General features: G+C 44.3%; 2 protein-coding genes across 2 annotated transcripts; both read left to right on the forward strand.

The window, feature by feature from the left end:
* Window positions 1-1,214: 1,214 nt before the first annotated feature.
* prr16 (proline rich 16) lies at window positions 1,215-5,802 on the forward strand (the record flags this gene model as incomplete). Its single annotated transcript, XM_079162140.1, has 2 exons — window positions 1,215-1,349; window positions 4,933-5,802. 2 exons carry the CDS (start codon window positions 1,215-1,217, stop codon window positions 5,800-5,802), a joined length of 1,005 nt encoding a protein of 334 aa, XP_079018266.1.
* Window positions 5,803-14,045: 8,243 nt separating this feature from the next.
* Window positions 14,046-18,372, forward strand: LOC306696842 (sesquipedalian-1-like). The gene is made up of 3 exons (XM_079160553.1): window positions 14,046-14,139; window positions 14,611-14,728; window positions 15,277-18,372. Exon 3 carries the CDS (start codon window positions 15,356-15,358, stop codon window positions 16,253-16,255), a length of 900 nt encoding a protein of 299 aa, XP_079016679.1. The 5' UTR covers window positions 14,046-14,139; window positions 14,611-14,728; window positions 15,277-15,355; the 3' UTR covers window positions 16,256-18,372.
* Window positions 18,373-20,170: the final 1,798 nt, after the last annotated feature.

The raw sequence follows: 20,170 nt of genomic DNA on the forward strand, positions 1-20,170 counted from the left end.
TGGTTGGAGTATTGTTTGCTTTCCTTTTTTGTTTTTGTCTTGCTCGTGTTGTGTGTATGTAATGTGTCAACTTTACCCAGATATTTCAAACTGACTTGCTTTAAAAAGCCCGTCTTAATGTATTCTGTATTTTTGTTGTACTATTATTGTGGTCTGTTGTTGCATGTATATTCACTTTGCAGCCTTTTTTTGGCAAAAGTGAATAAATAAAGTATGGTATGCCTGTTGTGTGGGCACCCCTTTAGTGAATGACACATTCAAAAGCAGTCGTTCATTGTCATTGACATGTTTTTGTTGTCAAAGTAAACGTCAGCATGGCCTCAGTACATCTTCGATTGGATAGCATTATTTAAAGCTAGTGGGGATGTAATCAGCCTATAAGTTATTTAAACACAACAAACGCAACCACGTAAAAGCAGCTGCCAATAGAGAGCTCGAGGGAGAGAGAGAGCGTGCGATGGAGAGACGAGAGAGACGAGAGAGAGAGAGAGAGAGAGAGAGAGAGAGAGAGAGAGAGAGAGAGAGAGAGAGAGAGAGCGCGCACGAGCATCCCCTGCGCCCGGACGTCGGCTGCTCAGACTCTCCACAAAGGCTGCGATGGAGACAGGACGGAGCTGTCGGGGTGTTTTTCGGAGGAAAGTGCCTCTGGGGTGTCTTCACCTGGCGGCTTTCTCATTACCAGCGGCGTGTATTTGAAGAAAAGGGGGGAGTTCATTACCGCTTTGTCGATGCTTGGGGATTATGGACAATTACAATAACGACCGGCGGTGTGACGGTCTGGATAACGTGAACTGTCTGCGTAAACTACTGTTTCTTCTTCGCGTCCTTCTCTTTCATTCAAACGCATTCGTGCTGGACGCGGTTTCTTGCGAAATGTTGAATTTAGCGCTCTCCCGACGTGAAGGATATTCGCGTGGACGTCGCCTGTTGTCGGTCATGAAGATGTGAGGTGCAGAGACCTGTGGACAGTATGATACAATATTTTGACATTACCGTTATATTTTTGTTTGTGTTACGCTCTGTCGCGCATGCCCAGTGATGGATACAGAACGCTGCCCGACGCCACTTGGCTCCGTCCTGGCCGTGATGTAGGAGCAAAAGTGAAGGGAGCGCAGGACTAAATAAAAAATGCGTTGGCAAAGTGGCAGCGTGGCGGACCAAAGGATTTGACTTTGGATCCTTCGCGAAATAGGCTGTGGCCATACAACTGAAGGATGTCCGGCTCACCCAGCGCAGAGGCTGAAGGACTAGTCTCCAAAGTGAAAGTGAAAAAGGAGATCAAGACAATCGTGAAGAATTTGGAAACCATCCTGGGAGACCTCAAGGATGTAGCCAAAGAGCTCAAAGAGGTAAATGAACAGGAAGCCACCACACAACGCCTTTCTGATGAGTGTTCCACCATGTGTTGTGTTATTTGATCTGAGGATGCTCTTTCTAAGCATCCTCGTGTGAGAGGACATGGGGAGGTGGACGTCCACCTCGCGGGCCTGGAAGAGCCTACGACCGCACACACACTCTCACACACACACACACACACACGCTCCTCCCCCCTGCCCACTAATGTGTGTGATCATTATCTCCAACATGAAAGACATGTGGCACACAGGAGGACGTGGGGTGTGAAGTGATCACTATTAATATTTAATGGACAAGTTGGTTCAACCAGGAAAGGCGCTTTTTACATTGCATTTCATCATCTTAATGCTGACAAATAATAGAGCAGCTGGCTTAACTTCTCACTTTCACATCCCTCTCAAGCTCTCCTCTTGTTCTTCATCTTTCTTTGTTTTTTCTTATCTTTCATCGCGTGTTCATCGTGCACTCGTCTCCGTCCTGTCTTCATCGCTTGTCTGCTCTCTCTCTCTCTCTCTCTCTCTCTTCCTCTCTCTCTCTCTACATAATCCTTATTAAAGATCAAAACTCTCGGAGCTGTCTGATTGGACATTCAAATATCCGTGATGCAGAGACAGGAGGCGACTCTGAAGAATTCAGGGATTTGCCTGCGGTATATGAAGATTTTTAATGGGGTTTAAAGTTGTTCTTATAGAGCAGAGACAATTCCTTTTTGTCAAATTCCATTGGCGTGTTACCGCTTGCTTCAAATCAGCGCTTCCTCTTCTGCCGATCACTGCTACCATCAGTTGTAATAATAACCTGCAGCCTTGCCTGCCTCCATGTTTACATTCATTCCTCTATACCGGCCACAAACCAGGCACCCGGCCTGCTGTGCTGGACCTCTGACCCCATAATATGACAGGCTGTCATTCTAAAAAAACCCTATCTTCTGGGTCCTACATTATGGATGGGTACTCGCCCTGATTCATATGTCTCCTTCTGCCTCCCTGCTCCCCTTACTCAGTTCCTGCAACTTGAGCTGAATTCGACTTCTTTTGTATTTTTTCAGCAGTTTACAGTTTCTCACAGCAGGCGCCGGAGATAAATCTGAACAAAAAGGCATTGTAATCTCTCTATTGTGATTTGTGTGTGTGTGTGTGTGTGTGTGTGTGCCCTCTTTCTTTTTTTTTTCCTTTTGGCTTGCAGGAGATTGTGCAGAGGATCAGTTATTCTGACACTGCACCTACTAAACACATACCTTGAGGGGGTGTTACTATCAAAGCCAGTGTTTGTGGTATAATCCTTTTAAAATGCAGTTATCTGTTATAAGTCACAGGCAGGGCTGGAGCCAAGCCTGGCTCTTGAGGAGGGACCCTGCCCAGATGCTGGGCACAGCCACAGAAGCTGCCTGGCCTACAGCAGGGGCTGCACAATGGGATACTGGTATTACCTCTTGTGTGTGTGTCCCAACAAATTATCCCTTCAAAGACCGCATGACGAGTTGAGCTCCATTGCCCTCCGTGCCCTGGCCTTCTATCTTTCTCTTTATCTCTCCCTCTCAGTCACTTTTTCCTCACTCTCTCTTCATCTCCTCACCACCCTCTCTCTCTTTTCTCATCTGTTCATCCTCATCGCAGCCTCCTCCCAAGCCACTGTCTGCACATGTGCTTTGCGAACCCTTAGATGACAGTGCCGGTGTTTTACAGCAGGGCTAATGTACCGGGAAGTCTCACTCTGAGATGAGCTTGACTAAATCAGAAAATGAACATAAGCAGATTGTCGTAATTATTTTATGAAGGACAATACAATAACTTTCTTTTCTGCTAAGTTTTATTTTGCTATGGTACAATGAACTTAGGTATGTCTTCCGCTCAATTCATATTTGACTCCAGTTCTTGTTATCAAAGCAATCAGCAAACAACTCCACCAAGGGAAGACATCCAGGAAGGAAACCCTTCTCCAATGGGAATGTTTTGGATCGAAAGTGGCTGAGCAACATAGACATTTTGTTCTTGAATATCAGATATTAATCCTCCAGCAGAGTTTAGCACCATGTCTATTTCTTTTAGAATGTAATCCCCTGGCTCCTCAGGCAATATTTATTGTCTTTAAATGCATTTGTCTTAACACAGAACATTTATGGGAGAGTGCTGCAAGTGCTTGCCTTAAGTCAACAGAATGTGATCTGTTGGGGCACAGGAGATAATAACCAGTATGAGAACAATGCTGTCTGTCACTCCTTAGCTGTGCTGTCAATGCGTAGCTGGCCTGAGGTTGTTGCATATTGATTGGTGCACATTACATCAAACTCAGTTCAGCATCATGCCCTGAAAGAATGTGCTGTTCAGCAGGTTTTGTACAGTTACAACGTGTGGATGTCTGTACAGTATGCACCGTGGGAATGTTTTATGTATTATCTCAATTTGTGCTGCTTGCAACTTTTTTTTCTCCAGTATTGCTTGTTGCCTGAACAGTGCCAACAAACAAAAAATGTCTGCTTCAACAGTTGTTTAATATGCCCCTGAGCCGGCTGTGAAAACAAATTTCTTGGAGGACAAAGGAAGAACATTTGGATCTAAATAGCTACATGTATACATGGTCCAGAGACAAAATCTTATATTCAGTTCTGCTGCTCTGAGCAATTTCTCTTTATTACAATGTTGTTTATTGCCCCCCCCCCCCCCCCCCCCCCCCCCCCCCCCCCCCTTTATAATAATGGTCTGCTGTGTACAGGTCATTTAAATATTCCTTTCCCCTGAAAGTATTGACTGGGCTGTGCCATAGTGCATTTCTTATGTCTTCTCTTTTACCCTTCACCACTGATCGAGATTTGCTCCTTATTGCATTGCTTGCAGAGTGATTCCAGGTGATTATGCATATATCTTCTTGCTTTTTGTAAAATATCTATTTATTCCCTCTTCTCTCTGTCATATCGAGGTTGCTTTCTTGGAATTAATTCACGTCGTGATGAATGTTTCCTGTGCTGATGTTAAGCAATCTGACACTGTTGGTAGAAATGGATCTTCCCTGTCAGAGCGTTTTATTCAGTGTGATCTTATTTACTCTCTTGCTGGTGGTATTTGTGATTCTTATTCTCCGACTTGCTCATGCAGCAGAATATTACAACAAGAAACTGACAGACTATTGGTTTTCCATATCTGCCTCCTTTTCTATCCGCTCTATCCCCGTGTTTGTGTGAGTCCTCTGCACTCTTGTGCTGTAAAGGATGTCATTTTCATTCATTGCTAACATTAGTTTTGTCTTACATAAATGATAGTGTGTGTGACTTGGCTACAGGGTTGATATTGTTACTTCTCTCGGCTCTGATGGTGCATGGGATTGTCGTACTATATCACTCAGTTCAGAGGCTCAGGCTCATGGCTGCTCCCCGACATCGTGGTGATTTTTATCGTCTTCCTAGAGTGGTTGTCATGGAGAGCTTAAATCTCATTAAACATTCATTTCTTAAATCAAGAGTGTATGTTTAGATTGAACACAATGCGGTTTCAATTCATTATTCAAAAGGATAAACACTTCAGCGTTAACATAATGGCTGACCTTAGCTGCCACAGTGACGATTCCTCTTCTTGTCACCAGGTCGTTCATGACATCGACACCCTGACTGGTGACCTGCAGCTGGAGGAGGACGGACTCACGGACAGCTCCAAGACGGACACGCTCAACTCCAGCTCGAGTTCCACCACCACCACGACCACCGCGTCCAGCCTGGAGAGGATGAGACTCTTCCCCGACGACTGCATCTTCAGACCACCCGCCCTCATCCACCCGGTGCCCGTCAACCCTCTTGCGGTCCTGACCGTACTCAAGAAGCCCCACCCTCCCTTACCGCCGCCCAGACTGACCCCGCCGAGAGCCGAAGATCACAACATTAAGAATCTGCCTCATCCGACGTTCGTGTTATCAGGGAATATATCCAAGGCCACCGGGTCTCTGATGAGGAACGGTGGGGTTTTCCCATTGAAACCAAACAGGGATTTCTTCTCCTCTATGCCGTGTTTCATTTCTAATGACGGCGGAATCCCTGAGTCGGGTCTTGTCCCCACACTACCCAGGCCCATGCCTCTTCTCCGCCATGAAAAGAAAAAATGCCCCAAGGCCCCCGGCAGGGAGTCTCGTGAGAGGGAACGTGTCCGTTTCAGTGAGACGGTCCAGTACCACGGCTACTGCCCGGACTGCGACCTCCAATACGACGTAGACGACACGGAGCTACACTCACAGGCCGAGCTGCACGACCTGAGGCTCAGTCCACTGCATTGCTGCTCTTCCTCCTCCTCTCCTCCTCCTCATGCTCTTCCCCATGAACTGATGTTAGCAAACGGCGGCCTCTCGGTCAGCCACAGTTTCCCGCCGACCGCAAACACACCTCCACCATGTGTGCCTCCTCACCCTCCCTCCCTCAAGCCCCAGAAAACAATCCTACGCAAATCAACCACCACCACGGTTTGACACCGAACCCCCCCCCTTGTTCCGTCTAACTTCAATATTCTTGAATCATTCATGGTGTTTTCTACTTTTATGAGTGCTTTCTACTCCAATTGAACTTTGGATTATCCAAACAGAGAGAGGAAGCGTTGGGAAAAAGGATGGATAAAGCGAGTGGAACAGAGAGAAAGGCACCGCCATGGGCGCTGAGACGTACACAGAGAGATCGGGAAGAAGCGGTGAGTGGTTGCGCATGTGTTAGTGTGTTTGTGTGCACTGACACATATCTGTGAGTCTGTCTGCACACAATGTGTTTGTTTAATGCCCTGTATATTCATGAGTGTCAACATTTCTGGGTGTATGCATGGGGCACGTGTGTGCAAAGCACGATGTCTGCAGGCAGCGAGCATTGACCGAAACTGTACAGGGACTTTAAACATTTAACAAAAGACTGCTGACAAGTCTGAAACGACATTGTATCTGTGTCTATCTGGGAGCTCTCGGTACTAACGAGTCTCAAACTCAGGAAGTTCTTTCAGAGAGGGGCTCTGATTAATTCATGTCCTTCTGGATGAAACAAGAAAACCCGCTTCACTCACATTTCATCCAAAGCCCTAAAGATCCCCCCCATACACCCACACCTACGCATACGCTCCACGGAGTAACTCCCCGCGACAACACAACACACATGCATCAATACAAATTATCACAGGATGCATAATCATTTCTTACATTAAAGTCGTGACATGTATAACTACGCAAGCCTGCAAAGACGAACAGTTGGGGCTGAGAAATAGACGAGTGAGTTCATCCATCATCACCTCCCGTCTCTACAAAGTCCCATTTTTGCTGACGTGTCAGACTGTAGGAGTGAATGACAAGAGAGTGGCATGGTGGGCTGGTGAAGCGTTAGATGACTAAACCATTGCCATTTTTATTTGCATCGACTCATAGCTTTATAGAAACTTCGAAATGAAAAGTCTTGTATATCACTGTCATATTCATGTTTAAATTCATGTTTAGCAACTCAGCTCCCTTTTGTGTGCAGACCCTCACTATCACTCACTGTACCTCTATGAGACTATACGTGAACGGTTTAGCTAATCCATTCTGCTCTTGAGTGGAGAGAATCAGACGGCAAAATGCTGGACTTTATTTCCTCAAGGGCATATCAATCAGCAGAAATGTCCCCATCGCTGTCTACGTGAGCAGTTGTTATCCTCCGCTTTATTAGCTTTTATTAAGCAGCACATTTATTGAAGCCTGTGTTTCCCCCGGGTGTGTGCAAAACAAAGTGTGCATGCGGCGGATGTTTAAAAAGGATTCTATATCTGTGCATAGGTGTTTGCGTGTGCATAGGTGTTTGTAAAAAGCACATGCCAGTTTTGCAGACTCGGAGAGACAGCATACCCTGGAGTCGGATGAGAATAGTAGCACTTTCCTCCCAGCGATGCCCTTAATTAGCCGGATTAGACTACAGGAGATAACGGTACCGCCTCAGACAGCCTTTGTACCAACATTAGCCTCGACAAAGCTCGGAACTGCTGCTGCACATATTTTTTATGATAAACAGAGAGAGAGAGAGAGAGAGAGAGAGAGAGAGAGAGAGAGAGAGAGAGAGCAAGCAAACAAAAGTAAGTAACCAAAAGAGAAAGACAGGGAAAGAGGTTTTGGGGGGGCAGTTGTGTGTGATTGCATGTTGTGCGTGTTTAGGGTTGTGGGGGTGGGAAGCATGGGGGTTGAGGCTGAGAAAATCAGGGTATGAAATAGCAACACACTGATGAGTAAATCCAACACACGACCTCGCTGGCCTCGCTAATCTCAAATCAGCGTCTAGGGATCAGTGGATATTCAGCCATGAGAAAAAAGACAAAGAGTGAGAGAGTGTGTGTGTGTGTGTGGGGGGGGGGGGAGCATGTGTGATGGAGAGAGAGCGGAGAGGGAGATGGTGAAAGAGAAACAGTCTGATGCCGTTTTTGGCTGTATTGTGTTTGCAGCTCTTGTGAGAGTGTACGTGGATGCATGTTTGTCCTCGAGACGATTGCTCGCAGTGTAGAACAATTACCTTGTATTAATGGATCTTAATGAGTCTGGCAGCAGTTCTCACACACACACACACACTCTGACACACTGACGTTCAGGTTGAACAGAGCAGCGTGCTACTTAATGGAGTGCAGCCAGTGTCATCAATAAATGCAGCTCATAAGGGCTTTTGTTACTGTAGCACTGTCTTACTAGCTAATGCACTATTCAACTGACACAGTGGCCTTGGGATCGTACGATGAAGGGAGCATACTGAAAAGTGAAGGCTTCTGCACTTATTTTCTTTTCCCCCGTGCATGTTCCTTTTTTTCCTTTCTGATTGTTAGATTTGAGACCTTGCACAGTATTTTCTTCATTTTGCTGACCACTCACCACAACACAAAAGACCTTTCTGATGTGCACGGGCTACAACTCAAGAGATGAGAAGCAGAGTTGTTGGAATCCGTGCAATGCTCACTAGGGCTGGCTATCATTTCAAACATACTTGATACAATACCTGAGTTCCACTACCAAGCAAAACTTCTTTTGATAGCTTACTGTAAGAAATACAGTATCAACACGTTGTGCTAGAAAACAGATTACAGATTATTTTTGGGCATATTCGCCTTTATTGGACAGTTACTAGTCAAGAAGGCAGACAGGAAACGAGTATGATAAGCAACAAAGGCCCCCAGCTGGAATGAAACCGCCAACATGGTGGTCATATTGCATCCACCGTAACTATTCACTCTCCAGAACTCTTTTTTTAGTTCGGCAAAAGGAGCCAGAGTGGAGGGACTGGAAGACACTGGTGTGCACATACATTCACGACACCCACAGCGGGAAGTGGGAGAAACTATTTTGACATTTGCGCTGGCTGACCAGCTCATGTTACAAACAATGGGCCCCTCACGCTTGGATTCATCTGCTCACTGTTCAACACACCCATGACTTGTTATCGGATTGTTCCTGTAACACAGAATCTAGTGCTCCTCTGACCATGGATGTAGGAGTTCTGCACTGTTTTCGTAATGGCTATCTGAGCTCCAGGCTTGAGGATGAAGTTGTGATGGGCAGGGAGGAGGCGGATCTTCACCGCCTCCACCATGAGTCAGGACTGACTCAACTGCACTGACCTACTCCCTACAGCTCACAGCTCTAGTTCACAGCCCACCTCTCTCTCTCTCTCTCTTTCTCAAGTCTTTCTTCATATCTGTCTTCCTCTCCCCTCGGATGATGCTACACTCCCACTCGGCAGCAGCTGTATGCATAATCTCTCTGCGAACATGTATCTGTATACATATGTGGGCGGGGTCTCTGTAATGAAAACATATCTGACACTTTGTACAGCAAAACACCATTGGCAGAATTTCCATATTAAATCAAGAAGTTCACTGACTTGTTCTTGTTTGCTGCTGCCTCTGCATCCTTCACGTCACGTTTGAATTGCAAACAACCTTCTAGGGAAGAGAAAAATCTACTCCTGCTTGTTATGCATCTGCTAATAATTCACTCGCTCCTCCATTTAAAGAGTGTGTTCTTTTTCAATTTGAACATACTGCTGACGTCACTGGTGCGATAACCCGCTTCCGTGATAACATCTCATAAAGCGGAATAGTTAAGATTGCTACAGTTTCAATTTGTAAATGTAAACCTGTTACTCTGATGTGTTGTCTTATAGCACAATAGTCATAGGTGTGCTTTTTCTCTCGTTCCAACTGCATTGTCTTCATTCCATTTTCCAACCTGGCACAGTGCACAATGTGCAGCAATAAAACTCAATAAATGTGTCAGAGTGAGACACACATTTTGCCAGTGAATATTAATTAGCTGTTGTTTCTCTGTCTGATTGTTAGCGGTGATAGTCTGCCTAGAGACACTATTTTTCTCATCCCCATTCTGCAGGCACCATTTACTTCGATCTTTTTTGTTTCCCCTCAAAATAGACTCATTGTGATCATTGAAAATGAAATGTAACGGGGAACGAAAGCTAAATAACTGTAGTGCCAGAGACATTACATCTGTGATGGAGATACCAAAGTTCATTTGAATACACAATAGACATGACCTACATTGCCAAACATCCGAGCGATGAAAAGTAAATCTGGTGCACACTGGGCAAGGATACTGGCTCGTTATGGTGCTCCTTTATCTGTGACTCAGACAAAGTCATGATGTGGGAAAGTGAGTGGGCATGTGTGTTTGTGCGCGTGTCCTTGTCAAAGATGCGCGTGCACACTCGTGTGCATACATTTTAACGGTAAAGAGATACTTGTGCTCGTGTTTAAATGTGCACGAGGGTGCAAAAAAAGGCATGCACGAGTACATGCAGCCATGTGTGTGAGAAAAGAGTCAAAGGGCTTGAGATGGTTCAGTGCGACTTAGGAAAGCTTTGGAGTTGGAGCAAACTTAATGTGAGGATTTCACGCTGCTTTGGAGACTGTTAAAAGTTGGAGGCATCAGCTGCACCTTACCCAGGGGAAGGTACACAATATCTCAACAACAGGATCCGATTTGCAAGCGCCACGGTGATCCAGAAGGGGTCCTCTGCTCACTCAACCGCTCCAGACTTGACTAAGAAACACTGAAAAGATGGCAGCTATTGAAGGAGAGGCACGAGGCTAGGCCATTCTTTCTTTTCACAAAAGGGAAGGCTTCCTAATCCAAAGAGGAAATTGTGCAAGACATGTCAGTCCTATTAACTTTGAAGACTGATGTGTGTGTGTGTGTGTGTGTGTGTGTAGGTGTGTGTGTGTGTGTGTGTGTGTGTGTGTGTGTGTGTGTGTGTGTCTGGGTGCTTGTGTGTGGGTAACGATACCTTGTTATATTTTCATTTTGCTCTGTGAAAAGAGGCTGCTGTGGCTGTTCTGTCAGATATTCACACTAATGTGTTTCCTCTTTTTCCTCTGCAGGGCCCATTGAGATACAAGTGGAAGCTTGTTTCTCACACCCATCGACTCTGGTTGATCAGGGCGGGAGGAGCCAGAGCTGAGGCCAAGCAACAACCTTTATTTTATTTTTTATTTTTTTACATATAGCACGAATGGCTCTCAATCACCAGGAGATCCTCAGATTCATACTTTTACTTTTGAGCACAGTTGTGCCGGGGCAACGTTACTGTGGAACTGGGGCAATAGGAAGTGTATACAGATTGATGAATTTATAGCTGTGGATGTGATATTTTTGTAACATAGAAATAGTTGAATTGAAGATTAGAAAGCTGCTGAAACCCTATCATCAAAAGTAAAGGCGGCAAGTTTAGATGAAGAGGTACAAGATGGGGTGAAATGATGTCAGCCGGTATTTGATTGATGGCTACACAGGCTTTTTTTTTTTCTCTGCACATACTCAGATGGAAATCAATAGCTCCACTCAACCGATGGAATTTGCCTTTTAGGAATTGTAATTGTTTGTGTCTGGAGAGCCCGACAGGTCTGCCTGTGAGCCAAACACTGCTGGACTGATAAGGAGACATAACGATATCGTGTCAGCGTGTGCCACAGGCTCAATCACAGCGTCGGCTCGGAGCGGTTGGAAGATGAGTGAAGATGTGGTCACTGATCTGTGTCCAGACATTATGTTAACAGTACATCTCAATCTATGTGCTCAACTGGTGCCACGCAAGCTACGTTTTATTTCACAATAACATGCCGAAATACAGTACAGTGCCATAGTTACAGCTTTAAAGGATTGTTGAAGAAGTAATAATTTGCATCAAATTTTCTTTGTATACAAATATACGTGTTTGATATCTATATATATAAATATCTATATATATATATATTTCAGTCATTTTTCTACAGAGACTTTAACATTTAAAGAGATGATATTTTTGATACTGTGTTGGATGACTGAGAGGTATTTTGACGAAAGCCGACATCCCCTCGAGGTACGTGTTGTTCGGCAGGGCTCAGCGGGATGATTTATTCACACATAGCAACAGGAGGGTGTTTGTATGGATGAAAAACAAGTGCTTCAGTAATCACCCTTCAAGAAACTTTACAGAATGGGCTGCATTGTGAGAGAGCAAATGTAAGGCGGGGAAGATTAATGGCGTAAACCAAATACCTAGTTGTGCTTTATCAGACGGGAGGCGTGGGGGCTGAATGAATGCACGGCTGACTCTTCACTTTGTCCTGCCATCACTGTGTTTTTCTATGCATCTCTGTGGAGAGGCTGTCTGTTGGTGGGTCCAACACGCAGGCTGCTCTGCTAACCATAACACAGAGTTAAGGAGTTCTCCCTCTCATTTCCTCATTTGAAGCGGTTATTTTCGTAGCCGCTACGAAACCTGACAAATGTCCCATTTGTCACGTTGTTCGGCCCATTATGCATTGTTAGTTAAATGATGATAGTTTTGAAGTTTATTAATATAGCACTTATCAAAAGCAGAGATTATGAAGTGCTTTACAAGGGGGGGGGGGGTAAAAGGGAAGAATAGGTGAAAACCTTTTAATAGACCATTTTAGATCAATAGATTTATGGGAAGTGTACGCTGGGGAGCAAAAACACGGCCTGTCTCCATAATGCTGACTGGAGGAACCACACTTGTAAACTCCACCTCTTTGTTCTCACTGGACACAGAGACTGAATTCATGACCAAACTTCTATCAGAATATAAGTTTTGAAGACGATCGGAAGTTCTCAAAAAAGCTGTCGGTGATATTTTGTTGTGTGTGTCCACAAACTGTTGGAAAATAACTTGTGAGAAGTAAACACTTTACACTCAATTTCGCTGTGTCTTGTGTGTATTTTATGGACTAAACAACAACTACCAAGTGCAGAAAGGGTTGATTTTATGTCTGTGTTATTCAGTATAAGCTATATGCTCTTGCAAATTAATCTTTTAGAGTGTCAAGACTCTCCGTGAACTGGGAGTCAAACAGAGGCAATTAAAAACAGGCTGCAAGAGCATCGCCCTTAATCAAAGTAACCAAGAACCAGCGTGAGCAAAACAGTTCGGAAAGAGAAATACATTTAAGGGCACCAGCAGCTGCATCAGTTAATTGAAGATTAGTGTGATGAGATATCAGGCTGGCAGTGCTAAAGGCCATCGCATATTCTAATGAATTCTTAGCGGCTTGTCATGGTCATGCGCGGTGTAACGCGGGCCGAAGCCAGCAGCTCAATGCTTCAGAAATACAGGACAGGGTCACGGGAAGAGGGCAGCGGTGGCCTAGAGGACAGAGAGGCGGTCTTGATACGGGAACATCACGAAAATATGTTTAACTCACTGCCTTGGTACCTTCAAGCAAAGCAGCCGACTCCAAGGGTAGAAGAGGAAACCGGGCAACAAGTATAAAACTGAATGTTTTACCACTTCAACATAGGAGGAATTATCAATGACATTATTTAAATGTAAGCAGTATAAACATACTCAGCAGTGAAGCTTATTCGCAGTTTGATGTTATTGTACTTAACTTGAGTATCATACTTTGAAGATCAACATCTTGCATACAAAACATATGAGGCATTGTTAGAGATAAACTAGCCTACTAAACTGTACATAAGCAGTTTTAGTAATAATAATGATACTAATAATATCCAGTGGAACACAACTGTGCTTGTTTTATGTGTTTGATTATGTTTTATGCTCATGTCTGTGTGTGTTCTGTGTTTCCCCTGGCTGGAAAACAAATGTTCTCCTTAAAGTTAGAGTTGCAGTAGAGTACATTTTTGCTGCTATATCTTCAGTACAGTAAGTAAAATCAAGACTTGTAACCGTCCGAGTATATTTACATTGACATATTGCTAATTTTCAGGGCTGCTAACAGTTATTTTCATGATCGATTTGATTTACTGAAAAATGTTCTGATAATCACTAATCTGATAATCACTAATCAATAATTGTTGCAGCTCTTCAACTATTACTCGTGAAATAAACATCTCAGTGCTTATTTCACCAGAGCCTATTTGCTGTGAGGTGTGATGTGTTATGTTCCAGTTCTTTATCAATATCAATATTAATTATATTATTATATATTATTTAATAATTCATTTTAAAAAATGTGCAACGTCCGCATTGGCTTTACCAGACGTAGGTCCTTACATTCTGCAGCCAGCGTCTGTCGGAATGCCACCTTTCCAAGGGCAAAGACGGGGTACGCGTGTTTTAATGAACCGCTCATCCGGATAACGAACGTGTCGGCAGCACAACGGAAGAGCGGCAACGCAAACCCCGCCCAGGCGAACTGTCCGCGTAACGCACAACATGTTGCCGCTCTGTCGGTCACCTGACCGGGAATGAAAAAAAGGAAAGTAGGAAGAGAGATAAAGAGGCACAAATAAACAACGGCGCGATTAGCTGCCCGACAAGAGGAGGCGCCTTTATACCCGCAGGTAACACATAGCTAGCTGACATGATACTGTCATGAACTGTAACCTACAGCTGTGAGTGCTAGCTAGTGCTCAGCTCATAATGCTGACGATAGACGCTCATTTGCATTCACTGTGTGCGTGAGGCTAGTTGGCGCAGAGACTATACATGTACAGTTGTGTCTCTGTGTTGCTGACACTGTTAAATAAATCCCGAGAGGAATTCCCGCAAAGTGCTGATGTGTCAAAAGCTTGTGACCGACACCGCTCGAGACTGAATCATCCGTCCAGAGCTGGAAAAAAAAAAGGCACGGCTCGTGTTAGCCGCTCGTGTCTGAGACAAACTGGACGTGGACCTCTCACCTGGACGTCTTTTTCCACTCAGACTTAGTAAAACAAACAAAAAACAAACTGCAAGACTGCGACTTGGTTAACTGGCAGTAGTGTGGAGAAAGAGGAAACAAAGCGAGTGTGACGTCTTTTTGTCTTCCCCAGCCTTCCTTTGGAAAGAGAGTAAAAAAAGACAAAAGAAGATGGAGACATGTTGAACTATTATCTCCATGTGTGTGATGGGAGGACGGCGGTGGATGGCAGCTCGGTATGAGATAAACGCGTAAGTATAACGTACTTTCAATGTGTGGGTTTATTCATAACACGTTCAAGAACAACGCGGAATTTAAAAAGCTACGAGACAAACGGATTAGTTGTGTGATTAGTGAAGTGTCCACCCGTAACAGATTAGAATTGGATTAGTTGTATACAGGGAGGGAAGGTTTACAGTGAAACATGTGATGACACAGCATGTTCATCACTGTTGTATAAGTCTGCAGTGGGTCAAGCTGAAGCAGTATTTATTCTATACTACTACCTAATAGATAGATAGAATAAAAGTGAAAGAAAGGTGTGTGTGTGTGTGTGTGTGTGTGTGTGTGTCATGAGGACTCATTGGGGAAAAACACTCAATCTCATTTTGTGTTTTTTTTTTAACAAGAGCAGCGCAAACAAACTGTTGGCCTAGGGAACATTAAAAATCTCACTTCCTGTTTGTTATACTTTCATGTCAATAAACTAAAATAATGCAGTCAGGCAGCACTGAGAGCAAAGCGTCTGCAGCTTTTCCTTTTTGGCAAAACGTATTTTTGAACTTGGGGATGACCTCAGTCTTTGCAATGCTCTTTAGGTACGATAACGCATCCACCGAAGAAGAAGAGGAGGAGGAGGAGGAGGAGGAGGGGAGAAGATGAAGCTGAACGAACGCAGCGTGGCGCACTACGCCACCTGCGACTCGCCGCCGGACAAGACGGGCTTCCTGTTCAAAAAGGGCGAGCGCAACACGGCGTACCACCGCCGCTGGTTTGTGCTCAAGGGCAACATGCTCTTCTACTTCGAGGAGCGTGACGGCCGCGAGCCCATCGGCGTCATCGTCCTCGAGGGGTGCACCGTGGAGCTGTGCGAGTCGGCCGAGGAGTTCGCCTTCGCTGTCAAGTTCGACTGTGCCAAGGCGCGCATCTACAAGATGGCCGCGGAGAGCCAGGCCGCCATGGAGTCGTGGGTGAAGGCGTTGTCGCGGGCCTCCTTCGACTACATGCGGCTGGTGGTGAAGGAGCTGGAGAGGCAGCTGGAGGAGATCCAGGAGGCTGCGGACGGCGGCTGCGTCGGGGCTGGAGTTGGAGGCCTTCAGGGCAGACCCAAGTCCTCCAGGCGAAACCAGGTGGCGCGGTCCAGGTCCGGGGCATCCTCCTCTTCGTCGTCCTCCTCTTCCTTGTCGTCGTCGTCATCGAGCGCCCCGACCACGGCAGGCCCCCTCTCCGCTCTAAAGAGCCTCCAGGACGAGGTGCAGCTCATCTCCGATTGTTCCAAGGTGAACGGAGTCGCGTGGAGCAAACCACCTGTCGCCTCGGCTAACGGCTTCGTCGAGGGGGCGTCCTGTGTGGCCTGGGAGTCCTGCACGGACTACGGGAACAACGCTGTGATCGGCGACGGCGCCAACGGGGTCAGGGCTCCACCGGTGCCCCCCAGGAGAAGAGGAGCGTCTCTGGAAAGCCCCGTCTGCCCCGGCACCGGCTGCTTCTCCAAACTCCACGACTGGTACGGCAGAGAGGTGGAGGAGCTGAGAGTGCAGTGGCTGCAGAGCCAGTGAACTAATAGAGGGGGATTATCTCTTTTTATTTTTATCATTCCTTTCTGATCATTCTGCAACGTTACAGCCCTCTGAGCCCAACGGACGGGCGACAAAACGCGGTGTGATCACCGATCAAAAACAAGACAAATGAAAACTGATTGATTCCAGATCTTGTCTGGCACAGGGGAACCAGTCTGTCTTAAACATTCACACTATCCAGTGTACAATCCAAGACATTTGAAATAACTAAATATCCTCTTTTCCACAGTTTTTGAGTGTCATTTGCCAAGAACAGCTTAAAAAAAAAAAGTCATGGACACAGTATTTAAAATGCTAATCATTTATTAAAAGCATCCGTCTTTTTAACAAGATGCTAAACAGATTGGCCTTGTAGTACAAACCATTCCGAAAAATACGCGGTTCTGTTATTATATTGCCAATGTTAAAGATTTTTTCTGCCCTTCTAGCTTCCAAATATTCCAAATATGTGCAATTGTTTTTCGGGTCCGTTTTCTTTAAAGCAGTAGCAACCTCAATTTTCCATTGAATAGGTAAACATGCAAACTACGGCGCTAAGCATCTGAAGAATGCCAAAAAAACAACAACTAAAATCACCACATTGAAGTCTATTTCTGATTCCAGCACGGGTGTTTTTGTTTTTGTTCCATGCAAATGAAATAAAGAAGGCCACGTCAACAACGATCTAAAGACAAAACAAACCCACGTGGATCAGGTTGCTCTGGTGACACATTGTCCAGCCCACACACAGGTGAAGGTAGCGGTGTGATTGATGATGACGTAAAGAAGCCGTTTGTACCATTGCCGATATTCTCACAGTCTATAAGTGCAGTAGGTCAATGAAAAGCTCTCGAGGTAAAGGCAGGTGTCCTGTGACTTCCTGTACACTGGGGATAAGAGGTGGGTTTTTGGGGAGCACTAGTTCAGATTCTCCCCAACGGGGCACATCTCACCCCAGCAACCTTGTGGCCGCTCGGGTCTGCGCTGGAAGCTGGACGTCTCGCTCAGAGCGCCACGCTGGTATTTTTAGCCCTTGTTAGCCGGCGGCCAGATGTTGCTGTGTCATAAGAGCGCTCGTCACTTAGCTCTCTTCTGACTCTCGCATCTCGTAAAAAGGAGAACCTTGAACTCGTCGGGCCGTAGCGCTTTGTCGTTGTGAGGCTCTGGTGAATTCCATCGCACTGTTCGTTCATCACGGCTGATTAACGTGAATGTTACTGAGTGAGTGGATCAGTTTGAGGCCTTTACTGTATGTGAACATCCACCCCCTTTTGCTTTAAGTATACACATGTATTCCATGTTGGAAAATGAACGCCTTTTTAAAATGATTGCTCGCACTGTTACTATACTGCTTCTGTTTTTTTTTTATATCCAATCACATTATGCTTTCAGGGTTTTTTTATGTGCCTTATGTTCTCTTTTATAACTTTGTTATTGCACTTGCAACCATTCCCACAGGCCTATAGCAATGAAAGTGTTACTGAATTCCTTTCTTCCTTCCTTCCCTTCCTTCCTTCCCGACAATGGCTCTGTTCCTTCAGTCTGCATCATTGCACGGCGCTATCATTACTGTTATACACGCGGCTTGTACGGAAACAATTGTGGGAAGAAGTGATACAATGTGGATTGTGTGTTATTTGTCGAGGCGGCATGACTTGTATTAACTAAAATGATTGTTGTTGTGCCAATTGTATTGTTTCCAGAGGACCATCAGCGTAATTACAGATGATAATGGGCTGTTGTTTTTAACAATAATATGTAAAGGAGTTTGTGACTGTGTCAAATTAACCACATGAATGATAATCTTAAGTCAAGAGTGCCAAATGAGCAACGCAACCTGAATGCACAAATCAAAGCAAATTGTCTTTCGTCGATTGACTTCCACGATTGTAGTCCAGTTTTTCAGTGTTATAGTACACGATATATCAATTGTTTTAAATAACCATTAATATTTAACACATTGTCCTGAAATGGTACCCTGACATGATGTTTGTTATTATATCATTTGCTGTAAACCACCTAATAAACCATGTTAACATGTGACGTTGTGAACAGTTTTTATGGTATTTCATGCTGATGTGGGTACTTGAGTTTAATTTTATTTATAATAAAGTTGCTATGGCTAAGTCATTGTGTCATTCTTTCTTCATTATACAGTACTTTATAGAGCCATGTACAGTATGATGGGTGGCAGTGGAAGAAGTTCTCAGATCTTTAACTTAGGTATCAATATGACAGTTTTAAAATACTTTATTACAAGTAAAAGTCCTGCATTCAAAAACTTACTTTAGTAAAAGTCCTATTATCAAAATATACTTACTGATAAAGTAGTAGTCATTATGCAGAACAGCCAATTTCAGAATGATATTACTTGATTATAATTATTTTCCATTGATTGTACACTAAATATAACGCACTTATTCATATTTTATTCCGTTTCTGCCAGTAGATCCCCAAAACAGCTGCACGCTGTTCCTTTAAGTCCTGCGCTTGGGTGACTGTTCTCACATTCCACCAGTGATGATGGGTCCCCTGAGTTCACGCAAGGCATCATCAAACCGCACACATTATTGCTGCTATTCAGCCCAAGTCTCACCAGGTGGCGCTGTGCTAAACAACTTTAAAGAGCAGTCTTACATCTTTTGACTTCGAATGAAATCAATGAGTGCATCACACCCGTCTGTTTGAGATGTACCAGCAGGACTTTGAGTCTCCAGAGAAGGAAAATAATACATTTTTAATATGTGTTTTAATTTACCCCCGTTCTTCTTATGTAATAAGCACTTTAAAGACCAGAAATAGGCGACGGGGGATACATGTGACTCTTCAGGACGTGGTGTGGTGAGGCGGCAGCACCACCTGCGGTTAAGTTGCATTCAAATGAATTGTATCTGAGCGTGGCCAACTCGTGCATCTTCCACATACTGTACTGTGCTTGACCAGAAGGCTGCCGTCTGTCTGCAGAGAGCGCCAAACTTCACAGAACGGGGGAAGCTACTTCCTGTCTGGAAATTTCAACATAAAAGCACACGTTTAAATACTGACCACTCAAAAAGAGACTGAAAAGTGCCTCACGGTCATTTTGGAGGCTTTGAGTTTGTGGTTGCTGAAATGTATTGCATTATAAAGAGGGGTATTTCTGTTATTCACCCTCACTGACACAAATGAGGTGGAAGAAATGATAGAAACACTTTGCATTATAATGCAATACAGCTTTTTATAACGTTTAACGTTACAGTAATTAAGGTATTATTCAGGACTGCATTAGTTGTAGCTAGGTGTACCTAATAAACTGTCAACTGAGTGTGAATATTTGACATCAAGGGTGTATTCATTGTTTTGCACACACTTATTAGCTTCTATATTAAAGAAGTAAGCTGAATAAGCCCCCCCACACACACACAATTTACTTATTTATATATTTACTTGTAGCCCTCTGTGAATGGGTGGGTTTACATAACACGGAAATGTTTCCCAGATAATTTGCCAAAAGAAATGTAATTTATAAATGGTCTGTAAAATCAATCTGATGTTATCAGAATGTACAATGTGGTGAAAAGTCATATTAAGATTTGTATGGAACGAAATTGTCACAAACACGGGGTCAATAGGTAGGGATTGAATGTAATTAATTACATTGATGTTAATGTGCATTTAATACATTGTTAGACAGTAAATGTAACCACCACCCAGTTACATCAGTAGAATGCTGCAAACAGTTTACTGCATCACTAATAATAACAGAAAAGTGTGATGTATAAAAATGCACGCATATTGAGTACTATTACTTCTATGCTTTAAGCAGGCCTACATTTGCCTGAATAGCTTCAAGTACAATTTTGAATGCAGAACTTTTACTTTCAACAGACAATTTTTATCATGGTATTTACTCAGCACTGGAATGTTACTACACAC

The sequence above is a fragment of the Pholis gunnellus genome (genome assembly GCF_910591455.1).
Source record: "Pholis gunnellus genome assembly, chromosome: 6".
Lineage (NCBI taxonomy): Eukaryota > Metazoa > Chordata > Actinopteri > Perciformes > Pholidae > Pholis > Pholis gunnellus.